General features: G+C 45.9%; 5 protein-coding genes across 5 annotated transcripts; 4 read left to right on the top strand and 1 right to left on the bottom strand.

Annotated features, from left to right (window-relative positions):
* Nucleotides 1–496: 496 nt before the first annotated feature.
* Nucleotides 497–1,881, bottom strand: N7516_002549 (3-keto-steroid reductase; the record flags this gene model as incomplete). Its single annotated transcript, XM_057215269.1, has 2 exons — nt 497–1,751; nt 1,814–1,881. The coding sequence occupies 2 exons, from the start codon at nt 1,879–1,881 to the stop codon at nt 497–499; spliced, it is 1,323 nt and encodes a 440-aa protein (XP_057077152.1).
* A 374-nt stretch (nt 1,882–2,255) lies between these two features.
* On the top strand, nt 2,256–3,503 carry N7516_002548 (uncharacterized protein; the record flags this gene model as incomplete). Its single annotated transcript, XM_057215268.1, has 1 exon — nt 2,256–3,503. One exon carries the CDS (start codon nt 2,256–2,258, stop codon nt 3,501–3,503), a length of 1,248 nt encoding a protein of 415 aa, XP_057077151.1.
* Nucleotides 3,504–3,751: 248 nt separating this feature from the next.
* On the top strand, nt 3,752–4,961 carry N7516_002547 (sucrase/ferredoxin-like domain-containing protein; the record flags this gene model as incomplete). The annotated part of the gene is made up of 2 exons (XM_057215267.1): nt 3,752–4,144; nt 4,224–4,961. 2 exons carry the CDS (start codon nt 3,752–3,754, stop codon nt 4,959–4,961), a joined length of 1,131 nt encoding a protein of 376 aa, XP_057077150.1.
* Nucleotides 4,962–6,148: 1,187 nt separating this feature from the next.
* N7516_002546 (uncharacterized protein) lies at nt 6,149–7,820 on the top strand (the record flags this gene model as incomplete). The annotated part of the gene is made up of 2 exons (XM_057215266.1): nt 6,149–6,809; nt 7,015–7,820. 2 exons carry the CDS (start codon nt 6,149–6,151, stop codon nt 7,818–7,820), a joined length of 1,467 nt encoding a protein of 488 aa, XP_057077149.1.
* Nucleotides 7,821–14,096: 6,276 nt separating this feature from the next.
* N7516_002545 (putative C2H2 finger domain protein) lies at nt 14,097–15,237 on the top strand (the record flags this gene model as incomplete). Its single annotated transcript, XM_057215265.1, has 4 exons — nt 14,097–14,150; nt 14,204–14,395; nt 14,456–14,535; nt 14,595–15,237. 4 exons carry the CDS (start codon nt 14,097–14,099, stop codon nt 15,235–15,237), a joined length of 969 nt encoding a protein of 322 aa, XP_057077148.1.
* Between the last annotated feature and the right edge of the window lie 4,132 nt (nt 15,238–19,369).

The raw sequence follows: 19,369 nt of genomic DNA, 5'->3' as shown, positions 1-19,369 counted from the left end.
CTTTTAGTCTTGTTTTTCTCTACGTTTATCCTTCCAAGTTATCCCCGTTTTAGTGCTACATATTGAGGGCTTCATCACTACATCCCTGCTCCCTTGCGTTTGGCCACCTGCTTTGGTTCCATTTTTTTCATTTTTTTTTTTTTTTTTTTTAATCGTCTTCTGGTAATTGGTGGGCAAGGAAATCATGCCATATCCGTTTTAATGAGAACATGGGCGTGGGGCTGGTTCTGTTGATGTAAATAATGGGAGGCGAAATTCGCAAAAAAAAAAAAAGATTCAAGTTTAATTGATCTTCAACACGATTATTCAGATGTTTCATATCAGGTATCTTTGTAGAAGTATCATTGGAAAATTACATACAGTTTTAGAGATATACATTTACATAACAGTCATTGAAGCTGTTCTGCTTCGAATCGATCAAGCAGCAGGAAACCGAAGGAGAGACATAAGCATGTGAGTCTTCGACAAAGCCATTCTTTGCCTCGAGACACCGTCTCTAGGAACGAGCCTCAGCTTGATCCAGAATCTCATCCCACTGAATTCTCAATTCTTCCATCTGCTTCCAGCACTGGCGTCCAAGTTCCTCGAACTCTTCCTTCTTTTCCTTGGTAAGATCTTCCGCGCCGCGCTTACGACGTCGAAGCCGATCAGCCTCAACAACAGGCGTGCCGATAACACCTCCATGCCCCCAGCCGTCGACTTCAGTAGAAACCACACTTTCAATTCCACGACGTCCGCAAGACGACCCCCATTTCGCTCTACCACCACCGGCGCGGTGGTAAGGTTCTTCGGCCGCTTCGACGTCAGCCTGCGATGCCAACGCGAGGAACACCGGAGCACAAGCGCCGAGATAAGTAGACAATAGATGCCAGGGCGAGCCCAGCATTCTCGCAAGCCAGAAAGTAGCAGCCATCGCCCATGCAAGGGGAAGGGTAAGAGGGATAATCGATGTGGCGCAGATACCAGGGTGAGAAAGATAGGTGCGCGGGGTCGCATCGGGGACATCTGCGTGAATAGCATGTGTGTCAAGCTCCGTCTCGGACTGCAAGAAGCTATCGACTGCCCAGGGGGCCGTACTGGGCAGATTGGAAGTCAGGGCGAGGAGATCAGTGAGAGCCTTCGAAGACTCATATGGCGCATCGGTGCGCAAACCCTGGATATCATCGAGCTTGAAGAAGTTCCAAGTCGCTTCAAGGCTGGAAACCCAGACCACACGACCGGGCCCGTTCGTGTGCGCCCGCTTCAGCAGCGGAGCCACGTTGTGCGCCAGCATGTAGTGTCCGAAGACATTTGCGCAAAAGACTGCTCCGAGTGCGGGCTCTTCTTCGGTCTTTGTTTGCTTTCCTGTTAATACGCCCGTCGGTGCGAGCTTGTAGGAGGGCCAGGTCACCGCGTGCAGGAGATCGGTGCATACGTCCCAAATGGCCCTGGGCCAGTTGATGCCGGACCAGCCGCCTAGTCCGGCGTTGAGGACAATCGAGTCAAGTCGGGGGAGAGTGTGAACTAATTTGCGAGAGAGTTCGCGCACTGAGCGGAGATCGCCGAGGTCGACGGTCTCGGGGACGAAGTGGACGCGCGCGCCGGCGGATGCAGAGGGGGCGGTTGATTGGAGGTGTGCTTCTAGTCTGCGGATTGTGTCTTGGGCTTTGCGCGCGCTTCGAGTTGTGAATATTATGGTGAGAGATTCGGATTCTGGGTGGGAGGAGAGGAACTCGTCGGCAAGGCGGCAGCAAACAGAGAATCCGAGACCGCTGCGGATGGTCCAAGTCAGTATAAGAAATTGAGCTCAATGGGTTTGTTATAAGTGCTGTACCTGTTGGCTCCTGTGACTAGGATGTGCAACATATTCTGCTGCTCACTAGCGGGTTTGACCTGATCCATTGCTTGTTCCTCCAGTGAGTTTGTTGACTCGGCACTTTTTTTTGATATCAGAGATAGGGGAAGAGTGTAAAATTGAAGCTGGCGGAGGCCGGAGAGGTTGTTGCTTGTTGTCGCCAGAAGTAAGGTAAACAACGGTCTGCTGAACCTGAAATGAAACAAAAGGAATCCCCCTGAAGTGAGCACTGGCAATTGTCTGTTGTTGAAAATCCACCGAACTAGAAAGTACCTCCTCCGCGCGGGTCACGTGTTCAACTTTAAATCTTATCCTTATCGGAATCGTAGATGTTGTTCCCCGTCATACTCGCTCCTCACGCTTCATGGCTGAGATCTGCTAATTTTCACCCAAATGCCGTGCAGTCGGCACATGGGAGACCATGGCAGTCAGACTTGAGCAGTTTCTCAACACAACCGGGTTCTTCTTCTTCACCCTCATCCTCTTCGGCCTCATCATCCTCACACCAGCGGATGCCATCTACCAATGCTACGAGACGCGTCGGTTCACCAACGTCTTCTTCATTATCGGCGCATATGTGGTAACTTTTATAATTGCGGCCCTCATCTATGCGACACGCATCTACACCAATCGGAGTGCACTTGCTGGCATACCCAAAGCTTGGATCCCCGTGGAGAAGGAAGATGTGAACAAGAGTGTTAGGCGATTAGTGAAGGAAGGCCTCGTCCGCAGCGCTGTCATCGCGTACCAAGCCCGCCCGCGTGATATCTCCACCGACGAGGACAGCTTCCAAAAATACAGCCCACTTCTCATTGACCCCGAACGACCCCCTTGGGGCCATGTTGAGCACCCCGGCTGGTCTTCGCCTAATTCGCCAGACTTACCGAATCTACCCTATCGCACGGTCATACAGGAACTCCCCAGCTTGATTGAAGCCAAGGCTGTCTCCCTTGCCCCTGCCGATTCATTAGCGCCTGTGCCTACATACCACTTCAATCCGTCAGGTGACCTTACGACACAGTCTCTCCCGGATACACGCGTGGTGGAAGTATTACAACGGCCTGCCTCCATGGGCCTGAGGGAATATATCCGCCATCTGACGTCCCTCGGAGCTATCTATCCGCCAGAACTCGGTGCAGATTTTCTTGGGCTGTACGAACACGCCCGATTCTCGCCGCGCGAAATACACGAGGCAGAATTCCGCGACCTGATGCATCTCTTCGCGGAGGTCCTGAGAGGGATGACATCCCTTGCACCACCGATCCTGGATGAAATTCGCGACAGCGCAAGCTATCGACGAGCTTACAGTGAATCTGTCATTGGGCCCTCAGATGAAGAAGGAGAAACAGATACCGTGGGGTCGTATGGTCACGACGAAGCTCCCGGGTCCATGCGGAGTAACAGCCTTCGTCCATCGAATGCATCTACCTGGGAAACCCAGTCGGGGTATGACACTGCGCCCGCGATACAGAGCCCCGCTTCGGGATATTCCACAGACCGTGGATCCTACGCGACACGAAGCTCTTTTCGCACGCCTTCTACAAGGTCTCTACGACGCGTGGCATCTGGCCAATCCGGCAGTTCGGGAGGGAGTGTCATTCGCCTAGCGCAGCCACAAGATCAGACAGACTTGCCGTATACAATTGACTATGCTGGACGTAGGCAGTGATAATATTACATTCATTACCCTGTATATATTACTTTTAGCGCAACGCCATTTGGTCACTCAATTGCGCCAACCTCGGAAGTGGGGTTGCACTTAGTCAGGCGGAAAACATTCCGAGTCTTGGCGAACCTGCAAAATGATTGATAAGATCAATTTTATCATTTGACCACGCGTCATAAGAAAACAAGGCCAAAGTGGCAGACTTTTTTTCTTTGTTGGACTATTGAAGGATATATCCATATCCCGTAACAATGCATCTCTTTCGCAGAGGGACTTCCTCCCTTTTTAACTCCTCCAATGTCTCTGCTGCCTCCTCCAAGACCGATATCACTACCGACGCTGTGGGCGACAATGCGCTCGCCGCAGAGGGGTTTCAAACAATATCGTCGAGCGATAAGCTCTTCAAAAATGTCGATCCAGCAGTAGACGGCGAAGACTGCCTACACGACTGCGCGTCATGCACAGTCAAATACCCCGCAAAATTCGATGTCGATCACCAAGACGAACTATATGGACAAGTCAAAGGATGGGCAACGCACATGCTCGTTGCAACGGGCAAGTCAGATTGGGTGAGAGATGTGGCAGACGAGGAAGGGAGCGTCATGGAAGCCATCGAGAAGGGAGGACTGGAACCGAGCAACGGGGTATGACAATATCCACCACCATCCCTCTTTACCCGCCAAAGCCAATGCGCACACAGAAGCTAACAGCAACATTTCACAGCGACTCAAACTGTCCGCATCAAACATGCCCGTTCCGGATGAATACCACATGGCCGACGCAGGCAAACAGCCAACAAACGTCCTTCTGTTACCTAGCTTCACCGTCGTCGAGCACGTCACCCCACAGCTAGTCCCAGATCTGATCGAGAACTTCGTCAACCGGTCTCTGACAACAACAACGCCATTAGGCGCAATCCCACCCTCACCGGAGAAATCAACAGAGGCAAACCAAGACCAAAACCCCACCCCGCAAGACCTCCCACACCCATCCACAACATCAATCATGACATCGCTCAAATCCCACTCCAGTCCGCACGCTGCGGTAATCCTTCTTTGCTCACAGCGGACCCGCGACGCACGCTGCGGGCAATCCGCACCCCTACTCCGCCGCGAGTTCGAGCGCCACCTGCGTCCGCTCGGTCTATACCGTGATCTGGACGACCAGCGGCCCGGAGGTGTGGGTATCTACTTTATTAGCCATGTCGGTGGACACAAGTACTCTGCTAATGTGATTGTGTACCGTCGCCGAGACTTCGATTGGTACAAACGCGATGCTCCTGCGGATGGGGAGGAGGGGGTCGACGATGAGGGTGCTGCGCAGGGAATCTGGTTGGCGCGTGTGCGGCCTGAAGAGTGTGAGAATATTATTCGGTATACTGTCTTGCAGGGCAAGTTGCTCAAGTCTGGGCAGCAGTTGCGTGCTGGTTTTGATCGTGAGCGAGGCGTGACGAGTTGGTAAAGTTAGAGTTGGGTTGGTTGGATATTAGTTGGAATCTTGAGGTTAGTAGTATAGTGGATATAGTAAAGTATCTCACGGGCATATTACCATTATGGGTTGATGTTAGATTGCTGATGTATCTCATATGCGCTTATAGTATTTCTATCAATATGTGGACCACAGCCCATTTTATACATATGTAGTTACCGGTCTAACCCCAGTTCATCAATTAGTGTGTGCAGAACGATACCACCAATACAGGCAACCCAAAAGCTCACGAAAGGCGCTATGAGAATAAAGTGGTGCAATTTTGCATTGCAGATGTCTAAGAGTTTGTTGGTCTATTGCACAGAGGATCTGAATTGCAACACTAGAGATGGTACGTTCAAATTTCAGCTACTAGAATAACAATCTTGCCTCTAGCATGTCCGCCCCTGGCTAGTTAATGATTCATACAAAACACATCAATTCTTTCCAAGATTTTTCTCAACAACGCCTATATAAATTCAGAAACCATAGCTCTGTATCATGTGGCGTAGAAGTCACATTATTAACCGCTTGTATGTAAGCCCCCTTCTTCGTACCTCTCTGACCATGTAGCCATCGAATGTTTCCGGATACCCCATTTTGATTGCCTGACGAATAGAGACTCAAGCGTGAGATAAAGTGAGGCAGAAGGGAAGTTCTATTTTTGACGAACTATAAGACCTGAGATAGCTTGCCAAATTGGTCTTCGGGACTTATATAACTGCCAATGGTCAGTCAGTGAAGTTGTAACCTCATATTGAGAACGCGAAAGGGAGGGGAGAAACTACCTGAGAACAAGAAAGTCAAACCCCAGAGGTAGCGGGTTAGATCCTTGAGCCTAAGACACCCACGACATCGTTATATTGTGTCTTGGTTAATCCATTCAGTCACACCGTGTTTGAAGTGGAATATGGTGGGCAGTTATTATATTCAGTCCTTTTGAGGTAATGTCCCGAGTATACAGGGTGATTGATCCAATCTAAAAGAATGGCCAGTTATCGTCCTTTTTAGCCAGCCCCGGTAAAAGCTGCATATTGCGGTGAACGCTTAAGGCATTCAAAGCTCACGACCGACCATAAAAACGCGACATAGCCCTCTCGACCAGATCACTCACCGAAGTCGGATTCTACCATGCACTTATCCCCATCATTAATGCCATCATTAGTGCCCACCTTTACGTTATGGACACCAACGCCCTTCTCGACCTCGTCCACGTGGTGCAGGACCAGCTCTGGGTTGACAGGGTGAATGAAGCCCACCTAACAGGCCGTCTTTGCCAGTGGGTGTCGACTTTCCATCCAGATAAACTTCCTTGTGTGCTTGATGGTACCTTTCACCATGGCGCATTTAATGCCGGCATGAAGATGGTCTTCACTGACAGTACGGCCTGGATGGTTCGTTTCCCTCGTTTTGGGATGGTCTGTGAAAACTACACAGATGAGAAGGTTGCTATGGAAGTGTCGGCTCTAAATCTTATTCGCAACGCGAGTTCTATTCCCGTCCCAACAGTCCGGGCTTGGGGTCCTGCTGCCAGCAACAGACTTGGTCTAGGCCCTTTTATCATGATGGACTTTATAAACGGTGTGAGCCTTAGCAGCCTTCTCCAGGACCCCAATGGGCAATCTAGCCGAGTCATGAGAGACGATATCAATGATAGTGATATTGAGGTTATCTACAGACAGTTGGCAAATTTCCTACTTCAACTTTTCAAACTGGATTTCGACCGGATCGGCAGCCTACCATCGCCACAGACTGAAAGCCACAGCCCTACGCAACCTTCACCACGACCGTTAACATTTAAGGCACAGACTATCCTACAAGACGGAGGAGTCGATACTTTCGGTACGTTACTACGTATTATCATCCTCATTTTCCCTTCTTATCCCTATATGTCATGTCATACACTATACATATCGGAGCCTTGTCTATCTGAGCGTAATTCTCAGGTATAATGGTCTTTGGTCCTAGCGTATAACTCGCCAGTCCAGGGGCAGGTTATAACACTATAGCTCTTATATAATGCCCTAGCTAAGCAACTGATATTTAGGTGACCGAGCCAAAGGGTTTGCTACGACAACCGAGTATTTTCAATATATCATCGGACAGGATTGGAAGCAGCTCGTTCATCAACCAAACTCAACTGTTGGTTTCTACGATGCTCAGAACAAATATATCGCGTTTAAAGTTCTAGGGAGTCTGATACCTGAATTTATCAACGCAAAGTATGACCGTGACAAGTTTAAACTAATCTGTGACGACCTCGGCTTAGCAAATCTGATTGTCCGTAGCACGGAAGATCTCACTATCGTCGGATTAGTGGACCTTGAGTGGTCATACATCGGACCCGCCCAACTATTTGGCTCGGCACCGTGGTGGCTTCTACAAGACAGGCCCGTTAACAGCGCGTGGGATTGCGAGAGCGAAGAGCTACCTAAGATCGGGTCCCGGTACTTCAGATACCTAGAGATCTATATTCGTGTCTTAGAGGAGGAAGAGTCGAAAATGCAAGGGTATGAAGAGAGAGAGCTCTCCAGTCTCGTCAAGTGGTCGCAAGCCTCCGGGGCTATGTGGTTGCATATGCTTCTCTCATCTGGCTTTAACGACGAAAATAGCTTTCCATTTACGCAGTTGCGTGCACATCTGGGGGCTACTGAGTGGGCAAGGCGTGAGATGGAATTCGAAAATCCAAAAGAGCTTGAGGAATTCGCGGCACAGAAGGTGAAGGAGATGGATATGTATGAAGAAGCCTTGGAGGAGATAGAAAAGAGCAAGGCGCTCGTGGATACTGGGAAGATGACGAAGGAGATGTTCATCGCCAACCACGAGCAGCCCACTATGAAGGGGTCTTTATGAGGATTTTCGCCCTAAACTTGAGTCTCAGTGGCCCATTGCTTTCTAATCTCATGGGTTGGTCGCTGTCACTCCCGTCGCTGAATGCAAGGACGTGGAAATGATTGACAATAAAGCCAACAGCCTAGTGTGGGCCACTAGTTGCACTTCATGGTTTATTGACGAGACCACCCGTCGAAATACGATTATGTATCCCGATTCAATTCAAGTTCTGGTTCCGCGGCGTGTTTGTGCTATGGGAGGATATGGTCTACAGAAGAACTACCAGGGGTGGTCACCACATTCCAGTTGAAATCATGCAGCTCCCTGTTGTTGTTGTTGTTGTTGTTGTTGTTGTTGTTGTTGTTGTTGTTGTTCTTATGTCTGCGGCTTTGGGTACTGTAGCCCAACTTCTGGACAAGGTTGATATATGGCCCGTTGTGAAGATGTTAGAGACTACATATCAGTTCGTGTCCATATAATAACTACACTTTGATCCTTAGGGACCTCTTCGATATAGCAGATATTTTGTTAGTGAGAGTTTCCATTGCCTTGAGTCTGGGAAGGTCTGACCCAGGTCCTTGATATTATGTAATAGTGCTGACCGGCCGGGGTGCTGACCGGGTGCTGACCCCCGAAGTCGGCATTGTCCCGACCTGAAATCGGGCCACGGCCCGATCAGCCTTGGAAGCGCCCGGGCCAATCTGCTTATCTAACACGCACCTGGAACCTGGAACCTGGAAGGAGCGTGCTCAATTTTACTCGGACAGCGTATATGTGTGGATTTTAGGTAACTATACTCCGTACCTACTCCGTCCAACATGTAAATCACGTTTGATAAACCATCACAAAACACATAATATGCGCTTGGTCTAGACGTCAGGCCATTTCATTCTCCTCTACAACATCGCACCATAACTCAGGTGCACCCACAGCACTGTATCTCAAACCAAGGAAAATACTCATCCACATTCCAAGCAAGGAGTATATCAAGCCACGCTATCTCCATACCACCACGTTAGTTGCAGCAAGGCGTGCATGCGTACCCGACGGCCCAGACGGCCCTACAAAGGAATCCACGCCATTCTATAGAAAACGTCATTTGCTCGAATGGGCAAGGTTATTTCCCGCCGCTTTACATCAGATGACTGGCAAGGATGATGTACATAGCATTGGAATGACGCCAAGTCCTCTAGCCTCTATACCTCAGCCCTCGGGTTTTAGTTCTCCTCTAGGCTCCACCGGGCTTGTTTGAAAGTAACATGAGACGGTGATTGCACAAAATAGAGGAGCCGGCTCTCCCGTTTTTTGTGTATCAAATGGAGGGGGAGGAAGAAGGTCCTTCTAACAGAAATCGGGAAAAGGGTGCGGAATATTTACTCTTTTTTTTTTTTTTTTTTTTTTTTTTTTTTTTTTTTTTGGGGGAGGAACGAAATTAACTTAGATCCCTGTCATTTTCTTTTCCCGATATAGTTATGTTCTATAGTTAACTATTTACATTCGTGCTATTAGATAAGAGTCAGGAGCTCGGAGATGGTGTCTTTTACGGCAAGAAACCCGTGTTTTCAGTAAGGAGGCGTACCATATTCCTACTAACTTTGCTGTCAGCTGTGATAGGGGCTTGCGGTAGGTTTCTTTTTGTTGGTGATGTGATCACATTCCTCTCATCTATCCCGCTTACACCGTTAGCCTTCAAAACCAACATTTGGTCTCTAACTTCGAAGCCTGGAGTCAAAATGCCTGCAAGGGGTCAATTAGTGGCTGTTCACCCTTAGTTCCAAGATCCTAGCCGGTAAATTATCATTTAGCGCTGATAGGAAGAGCAAACCCCGAGTGTTGACCGACTTTCACGCAACGCGAGCGAGAGAATGCGATATCGCGGAATATGGCCGATAATTTCGAGGATTTATTTCTAGCCTGTTGATTTTACCGGGGGTATTATCATCATCGATCATCGACCGTTCCTTGAAACACAATAGGTCGTATATCACGCACTCGGTATCACATTCATACCGTTTCTTCTTGGTGGAAAAGCTCGCGGAGTTAAGAACCAGATTGCTTGGGCAGAGAGTCCACCTAGCTGCTTATGTTGTCGCTTCCTGGTCACCTAAGTGGGGGATAGCAGCCTGGGCTTCTCCCATTAGTGCGTCGCCATACGCGCGTCGGAGATTAATTTAGTGGCTTTTTGGCACATGAGGGGAATTTATTTTGGAGCTCCTGCTAGATTTATCCCAGTGTATTATTTTTATGTTGTATGTATGACATACACTTCACATGGTAACTAGTTAACTAGTTAGTTATAGGTGATCGACATGGAGGTGAGATATCTCCGATCTGTTTACTTCGTATTAGTTCACCTTGTAAATCCCTTTTCATCTACACTGACATTGTACAAGGTACATCAATAACATTTCTCTCGTATACAACCCATTACCTACAAATTACCAACACTATTAGCGGCTTAGCCACAAGCCCAAAGAGGGGGGCACCTTGCATGAGTCAAATCAGAGAGCTCACCAACAGCGTCATATCATCTCTCAATCGCCAAGATGAAACGAAATGCGGGGTAGCCATAGCTTCTTGGATCAGCATCTCACAGCCGAGGGAAAGTGAAAGGGAAAAAAATAAAAATAAAATAAAAAAATCTCGTCGAACTCTCCCCCTCGTGAAAGCCATTGTCCTTGCGTGATAGCCATGCAGCTTGGAAACAGCTTTTGATCAGCTTTCAACTTCCTTTCTCCTACGTGCATCTTGCTTACTCCGAAGATGGTACGGAGTAGACCTTTCTTTTCAATATCCAAATATGACATGGCCCCCAAAACCAATCAATCCCTATCCGGAGGCCATCCCCGTAAAAATTAATCTGCACATAAAAACAAAAGATCCGAAGACCAGGCTCATGGGTATATTTGACACTTCATTTCTTTTTCGCATGCGAAGCACACCGGTTTTTCGATTTTCTCCCTCCGCGTCAAGCTCACCCGCCGCGCCCTGCTTCGCAGCATACAACATATGTAAATATGCATATGTGCCTTAAGCAAAGCATGCATACTGTGCTGTACCTACCTGATCGACCTACGCATATCTTGTAGCCAAGCGATTACCGTTCCATCTAGCGTGCATCTATGGAACCGATTAGGGAGGTCAATGATAGTCGCAGTTTATCTCTTAGGGACTGATCGACGTCGACTCTAGCGCCTTCTTTCTGTTGTTTTTTTTTTTTTTTTTTGGAATGTAATTTCTTTTCTAAGTTTCGTAGTGTCAACACGAGCGCGTCTGCGAGTCTGGGCCTGTCAGAGGGGTGGAAATGATGGGCTGTGCAAGCTGGAGACACTATACAATATACCGTAGCCTTTCTTGGTTTTCATCTACACTCGTCTTTCCTGCCCTTTTTTTGGGGGTTCCAAGTATTATATTCCTGATTCCGTGCGAGGTCATGTCCGATTACCTCAATGGCTGAGGTGGGCTGCATCTATGGCCCCCTAATAGGGAATTCATGTGGGTCTTCTAAACCACACATACTCTTTCCTCGTACACTACGTACATCATCAAGAGCCGGATACATCATGAGCGTAGAACTATTGGTTCTCTGAATGAGATCTACTTCTAAGGTTCTCTTTGCCCAATTAATCTGCGATAAATCTGCGCCACACGATTAGGCAGAGGTCTACGGCGTACTCCGTACTTCATACCTAAGTTGTAGGTACTATGTAATGGCTTGTCGATCACGAAAAGAGAGCAAGAAGGGGACCAAAAAAAGAAAGAAAGAAAGAAAGCCACAAAGCGTCAGCCATTCATCTGGCGTAATAAGGTTGTAGGGTCAGAAGATCGCCACTGTTAAGATGACTGCGAGTGGGTTGCCACGTTCAGGAGCATTTACCACCATAACGCCCTCGGGTTCTACTTGTGTTTCAGCTTACTTTCCTTTCTAAGAAGAGAGATCTAATCCGCTCTGACATATTCTACCTATGGTCCTCACCGCATGCTTTACGCGAAGATCGAAGCTTCTTGCGACACCTTGAGTCTATCGACTGGCAATTGACTGGCAATTGAGATATCCCGACCTAACCGAGACTACCCGATACACCTCGTGATGAGGTAACAGAGGGCTATCTTGTTCGAATTTCAAGACACATGGTTTTGCCACCGGAATTTTAGAGTTGGGAAATAAGCCAAGTGATCCCGTAACGGCCTTCTGTTTCTGGTCAACAACAGACTTTTTGAGTGTGGCGCCAGGAAGTCGTTGAAGCCAAGTGATCGACCTACGATAAAAAAGCAATTATAATGATTGATGTGGGCTATACGGCGAGAGTACGGTGAAGAGAGTAGTAAGTAATCCCTTGTTCATCAGGGATAGTGACATAGTGTATATTACAACATCTGCATGCGCCTTGAGGGATTATTTTGAGACTTTGAATGTGAAAGTGAGGATCCGGGAATCAACACGGTTCTAAAAAGAAGTGGAGAGACGGGAACAGCCCCAACCTTAAGGAAATGGGACCCGAAGCCTTGGTTGCTGTTCGGGGACAAGAAGAGCTGGGGTACCTGATCCTGATGATAGAACACTCCGAATTATTGCCGTTGGTGCAGATGCCGCGTCATAAGTCATCCCTTGCAGTCGTTTTCTGTTTCTGTTTCTGTTTCTTTTTTTCTTTTCTCCTATTAACTCCTTTGCTTCTTAGTGTTGGGGAGTTTTTTATTTTTATTTTTGTGGAGGGGGTGAACTCCAGGTTTTTACGATGTATGTCATATCTCTTTCCTTTTTTTGACTTCCTCCTTTCGTTTATATTATATGGAGACGCGGATATTAATGGGGCACTTCTAGACCCTCTTTCTGAGGGGAAATTAATTATCCAGTTCTGCGCCAATCTGTTTACTATCCGGAGAACATCATTCTTAGCGTTAGTGACCTTACCCTTTCTCATTTGAAAAAAAAAAAAACCTAGATCGGAGGAGTTCGGCCGCGGCTAACCTTGGGAAATTTGGGTTAGCTTAATTGTGTCAGTCGTTATTTCAGTGTCTTTGAATGGACAAATTCCCGAGTGTGAGCTCCCATGGCTTTTTCCTGCGGGCGAGAATGGTACTATGTATGTACTCCGTACTATGTATGATATCACCCAAGCCCATCTCTCCTAGTTGACAAGGTGTACTCTTTTGGAGATCCTGAAACTCAATATGTGTACAGTATAAATCCCACGGTATAGACTAATCCTTAATAGTATCCCCTTCCCTCCTCCCTCAACGAGAAGGTATAACTAGTTATATAAGTTATATATTATGTTATGTATGACTCGTTGAGGATTCCAAGAGTCATTAAAGGGGGCCAAGAAATTGGGAAGTTTATTTTAGATACTGTCACATACAAGGTATTGTATACGGTACCATTCCATGCCCAGTCCAGTCTAGCATGTCTTGTCATTCGGGCCTAGGTGGAGTATTTGGTAAAATAAGCTGGTAATGTGGGGGTTTCTATTTTTCACCGGACTATCGCAATTTACCATGGATTTTCACTTTCAGGCTTTAAAAACCGTCAAATCTTGAAAGTTTTAGTATGCTACCACTAAAAATAAATTACCACCACATGTATTAGACCGTTTTCCGATGTGGTACACTGTTTCTACTGGGGAAAGTTGAGACAAAATTTTCTTTGTATAACAAAAATAATGGAATAGAAAGAGGAAACTAGGGAAAAGAAATGAAATGAGAATAAGTCGAGGTAAGCAGTGATATTTCTTTCGAATGTCTCTGATAGGTGTGTTAGTATATAATCCTGGGGATATATCAGTGTAATTAGTACAATATCAGTACAATATCAGTACAAAATGAGGGTGGTACCTGGTACCTTCGATAAAAATAAAAATATATAATATATAATAATATTAATATTAACCTGTATTGTTGTATATATAAATAAAATAATAAATAAAATATAAACTAAAAATATTTATATATATATATAAAAAATACTCAACTCTTCTACGGTCCCATCCGCGCCGTTTTTCCCCCTTCGCCAAATGGGTTCTTTAAGATTAAAATACTCTTTTTAATAGTTGAGGCTCCCCTCTTTCTTTATCTTTTTGATCTTTATCGTATATCACCTTTGTCCCCTCTTATATTATGCTCTGCATTCGCAACATCCCGGCTACCCATCCAGCCTGACCAGGATCTATTTTTCTTTTCCCCTCCATCTATTTCAAGGTCGTCTGCGATCGCATATGCGCTTACCTTCTTTCCCCTCTTCCCCCCTTTGTCTATTTCCTATTCCTTCAAATCCATCTACTGTCGCTCTCAGATCCCATCATGGCTCCAGGCAGTGGGCGCGACTTTAACTGCTCATGGGAGCATTGTGGAAAGGTGGGTACTTCAGCTCTTTTCTATTGTGTTTCGACTAACCCGCGATTTTGTAGTCTTTCAATCGCAAGTCAGATCTCTGTCGCCATTATCGCATCCACACGAATGAGCGGCCGTATCATTGCACCGTAAAGGACTGCAACAAGAGCTTCATTCAGCGCAGTGCCTTGACCGTACACTCAAGGACCCACACTGGCGAAAAGCCCCATGTTTGTGACCATGAAGGCTGTCAAAAGGCATTCTCAGACGTAAGCACCTCTTTTTTTTCACATTTTAGAATCTTTGCACATTTGCTGATCGCTTAAAAGTCATCGAGTTTGGCCCGCCATCGCCGAATCCACACTGGCAAGCGGCCATACATCTGTCACGAGCCTACATGCGAACGGAGGTAAGTACTTTGAGTGGAAATGGTCGAAGCACCATCTAATTATCTTGTTGAAACTGCAGTTTTTGTCGCAAGACCACTCTCACCAAACACCAACACCGCTCCCACCCTCCAGGGAGCATGACCCGACCATCCTCAGAAGATGCGACCTCCGAGCATTCTTACCACCAAACACCCGTGTCAGTCACGGTTCCGAGTGAGCAGTACATGCTCGCCCAACAACCTTATTACGCGCAATCGGCGACACCAAGTCATGAATTTTACTCGCCCCAGAGTGTGCCGATGGGTTCCGTGCCGGTTCACGAAGCCCCGCCGATCGTTCCGCAGAGCGTACCTGGGACTTCACCGGTAAACATGCCACTCGCTCAGCCACACCCGCAACACCCGCAACACCATGCGCATGCACACCAAATTCCGCAACAGCCAGCGCAACAACAACAACAACAACAGCAGCAGCAACAACAACAACAACAACAACAACAACACCAACAATACCTACAGATGATGCAACAGCGTTATGATACAAGCCCACGCACGAACTACCTCCCAGAACAATACCAACACCCGTCTTTTCAAGGCCATCAACTACCACCCGAACAACCAATGATGGTTTCATACCACCCAAACTATGCGTACAAACCCCCGGCCTCACGTCTCTTGAACCAAGCTGAGGGGACTGACTGGGGTTTTCTGGGAGTAGGCTAAGAGGAGATTACACCTAGATTTGTGGATCCAATGCGTGTTTAATGCCCGTTACGACTTCCCTGCTTTCTCCGGTTCCTTTATTCTTCTTCTTCTTCTTTTTATTTTGAATTGCAAATCAGGGATTCGCATCTGTTGTTTTTCTCGTGATTTTATATTTGCTTTTTTTTTCCTATCTCTGCTCCATTTTCTAGGTTTCTGGGCGCTTTTATTATGGATTCCCCCTCGCGATATTATGTTATTCTTCTATACATTGTCATTTTAAACGGAGGCAAAGGTGTTTTCCCTTGGCGAATCTTTTACTTGATACCTGAACATGGCATGTGTGTTTCTCTTTTTTCAATTCCTTTTTCAGCCATATTCCCTATCTCTGCGTGTATTGGTCGCCTATTTCCATCCGATTCCGAAGAATTTCTTTACCAAGACAGTCGTTCCGATATTGCCCATGATATATCGACAAGAAGCTAGTGTTTCCCAGGAATATTACTGCGATGAAGACTCCACTCTCATTGGCTCCATTAAAGACCTAGCCTTTGAATAGAATCCTTTCTACATCTATTTCCCGTATTATCTTTACCATCTAGCCTGGGCATTATCAATCATACTACGAGCTAGTTCAGGAATGTCACACCATGCCTAGTGCTGGCGTGCCCGAAATAAATAAATTGCATGGCATATATTGCCCATACATGACTCGTGGCTTTTCATTTTCAATTCTTTTCAATCTTTTTCATATGTCATAAATCATAATTAATACTTTTTTCCCCCCATTTACACGCGATGGTCCCATTTCCTTATTTCTCGGAGTTCTCCATCTCAGAAAGCCAAGGATGGGCCAAGGGAAATTCGAGCGCAACCCTGTCTCGCCAACAAAGAGCAACAGTTTTATTTTTTTATTTTATTTTCTCCTTCTCGCTTAGAAATGGTATAGTTAGTAATTCATTAGTAATAATTCTTTTATTTAGTTACTAATTTGTGAGCATAGTAAGTTAACTATTTCCTACCTAGTTACCTAGGTATGTTGTACTCATTATTCACTGAACCTGTTCTGTCTGTTTGAGAATCCCTAAATGATAATAATTATAATTATAATATAATTCAGTATCCAGAATTCAGAATTCAGAATTCATTCGGGCAAGGATTCTTTTTTGGCCTTCTCTTCCCGAGTTCCCGAATGCAACAGCAATATGTATTTTTATTCCTAAACCTACATGACCTTAGTTACATACGGAGTAGACAAATCCTAGTAGACTTTATCCCTGTAGGGATCTCTACCAGATTAATCCACCAATATGGACTAGGTTCCTGTTTTACATATCGAGTTAACGTTGATCTAAGGTAGTAGGAATATTCCCAAGGTTGCACTCCGGCTAGAACACATCGCCACTAGTAGCAAATCAACACTACAGGTCTCTCAGCTCCGTGGGGGCACCGGAGTACTTAGGCTAATGTACGGAGTACATAGCCCTGGAAGGGCCTTGTGGCGAACAGTCAAATTTTCCCTCTCTCTTTTTTTAAAATTTTTATCATGGCTTTGCCGCTTCTTGAGAATTTTATGAGACATTGTGCTAGCTAAGGTGTTTGTGTAGGTTTGTTTGATGGTGTACCCTGTATACGGGGTTGCAAAGGTACAAGGTACTTGTTGAGATTCTTTGCGGATATATATACGACCTGACCAGTAAAAATGGAATATTTCTGGAGGAAGTAGTTGGAATTTGAATATTCCAACTCAAATTGAAAAAAGAAAAAAAAAAAAAAAAGAGAAAAAGAAAATTAGAACCGAGGAAAAACATCCCCTATTGTCGATGGAGTGCAGAATATCGAAACATCTCTATTAACTAACACCTGCAGCTCAAAACCGGTTTTCTCTCTAAGCGGATACCATTTCCGATTTGAAAAGGAAAAAAGAGAGACTGGATGATCTTCTTTGAAATTGATTCTGACTGGAAATTTACTGTATCTTTTTCGGTCTTTTCCTTCGTCCTCAACCGATCTATTTCACGACTTCTTTCCCTTAACTACAAAGTACATTCAAAAAAAATGTATACAACATACACTCAATACGGAGTCTCCGGACTTACGGCCAGACCTGCACCACTAACTTTCCACGTAGATCCATTACAAGGGGGGTGATTGCCAAACCCGTCAAGCGTCAAGAGTGGAGAGTCAGAACCCCGGTGAATGTGGAATATTGAAAGGGCCGGTAGATCCCGTCTCCAGAAGGATCAACAATTGATTTTGCAGTACGGAGCACACCTCGGAAGACCCAGGCTGTCGGTGCCATTCGGGGCTTTTTTTTCTTTTCCCAGTAGACTGGGATCCCAATATCACACACAGTATGTACCTACGCATACTATAAGTGGACATAAAAGCCTCATCGGTGATTCATTGTTTCATTGATTCATATGCTACAGTACAACATCGATAAGTCGGGGCTGAGAGTTCCCCACTAAAATGACTCTGGTCAATTGGTCTTGCCCATGCCTCCGCTTCTGTAGAGTTTCAAGACTAGCATGACGGAGGCAGCTAAGTTTCATGGACGCATCGGACTATAGATTCCCTGGGGAGACTGACTCGGAGAGAACTAGGATCTAGCCGCTTGCCAACTAATATGTATCAGAATATGTTGGGATGAAAATAAAACCAAAACACACGATGGGACGGTGATTGGTTCAATATCAACCGCGTTACATAGACCGATTAACTAGTTAGAGGGAGATTAATTAAGATCGCAAAAAGACCCAATCTCGATAAAACATAGCGAATAAGAAAAATAATCCCGCGTAGATTCACGATCACGATCGGAGAAATGAGGCTTCGCTTACAGCGACCGAGGCTGATATTTCTGGCCCCCATGCCAAGCCCCTTTCTAGTTGCATCGGGCAATCCTTGGCCCTATCGACGTCGACAACATAAGGGGCTAACTAACTACTCCGTACTCCATAGTCAATCAAACATAGATTGGGAATATCAGGGATACGAGACGAGACGTCGAGAGCTTGCAGATAATTTCGAAAACTTGTGATAATTTTAAGTTCATTTCCGTGTTGCAGCATGTGCAATTCCGGAGCAGACAGAGAGAAATAGGATTAAAAGCAGGAAATGAATGAAAAAAAAAAAAAAAAAAAAAAAAAAAAGAGGATCGCAAGGATTACAAGAGCTAGGCGCAGGTATTTCTGTTCTCGGATATGATCGGCTATACGGAGTACACTTATTTTGACTGATTTATTATCATCTACAACATACAGCATAGTACGTATGTTGTGTGTACGTACATAAGCTCCCATGCGAGATCCCTACGCGCTCCAAGAGTCGGTGTGGGGAGATATCCAACGGCGATCTATAAGGGGGCAGGACTGGACCCGCAGAGGAACTTCCTCGTATGAATGGTCGAACAACACCCAGATGAAAAGAAAAAAAAGTGAAAAATTGTATAGGGAAACTGTCATGGATGTCCCCTGTAGTTTGTCCCCTGTCAGGTGTATGGCGATGTGCATTAGAGGTTTGTCTAAGGTGGGAGATTTCTGAAACAGAATAAATGACGACATGGAGCATGGCCATGTTAGTATCGGAGTTAGGACATTACGTTGCTATTTCCTAGAGAAGGAGTACTCCGTAGACGCCGTTGCATAGCTTGCCGGTGTTGACGCGGGGTGGAGAACGTGAGCTTTTTTTAGGGGGAAACAGTCGATTTCAGACTAAGTTCCCAAAGGGGAATACAGTATATCCCGTAAGGGAACATCCTTGTTCCTATGGATCCAAGGGGGGCTATTTCTAGACCTATCAAATGATCTACAAATAATATTACAAAATATAGTATGTACTCCGTATAATTGTATAACTAATAATGTGATATGATATGGAGTTCCAGGAGCTTGGGCCTTTCGGGAGAACCACGGCGCAGAGACTGGTAAGTGCGGGTATTTGTATTGTGACAATACATGACATTGCGGAGATGCGCTATGGACCGTTCCCGAAGATCCACTAGGATCCCGGTACCTGGAGACAGTATTTCATTTGGTTACATTACAAGAATCTAGTAATTCAATAATCAATCTTGGAAGATACATATTAGATGAATAACTACTACATAAATATAGGTAATATAGACTATGGAATGTAATCAGCAGAATCA

This window comes from Penicillium verrucosum (assembly GCF_028828655.1).
Source record: "Penicillium verrucosum strain IBT 35672 chromosome Unknown utg000001l_segment0_segment0, whole genome shotgun sequence".
Classification (NCBI taxonomy): domain Eukaryota; kingdom Fungi; phylum Ascomycota; class Eurotiomycetes; order Eurotiales; family Aspergillaceae; genus Penicillium; species Penicillium verrucosum.
This window is presented reverse-complemented; position numbering and strand designations above follow the sequence as displayed.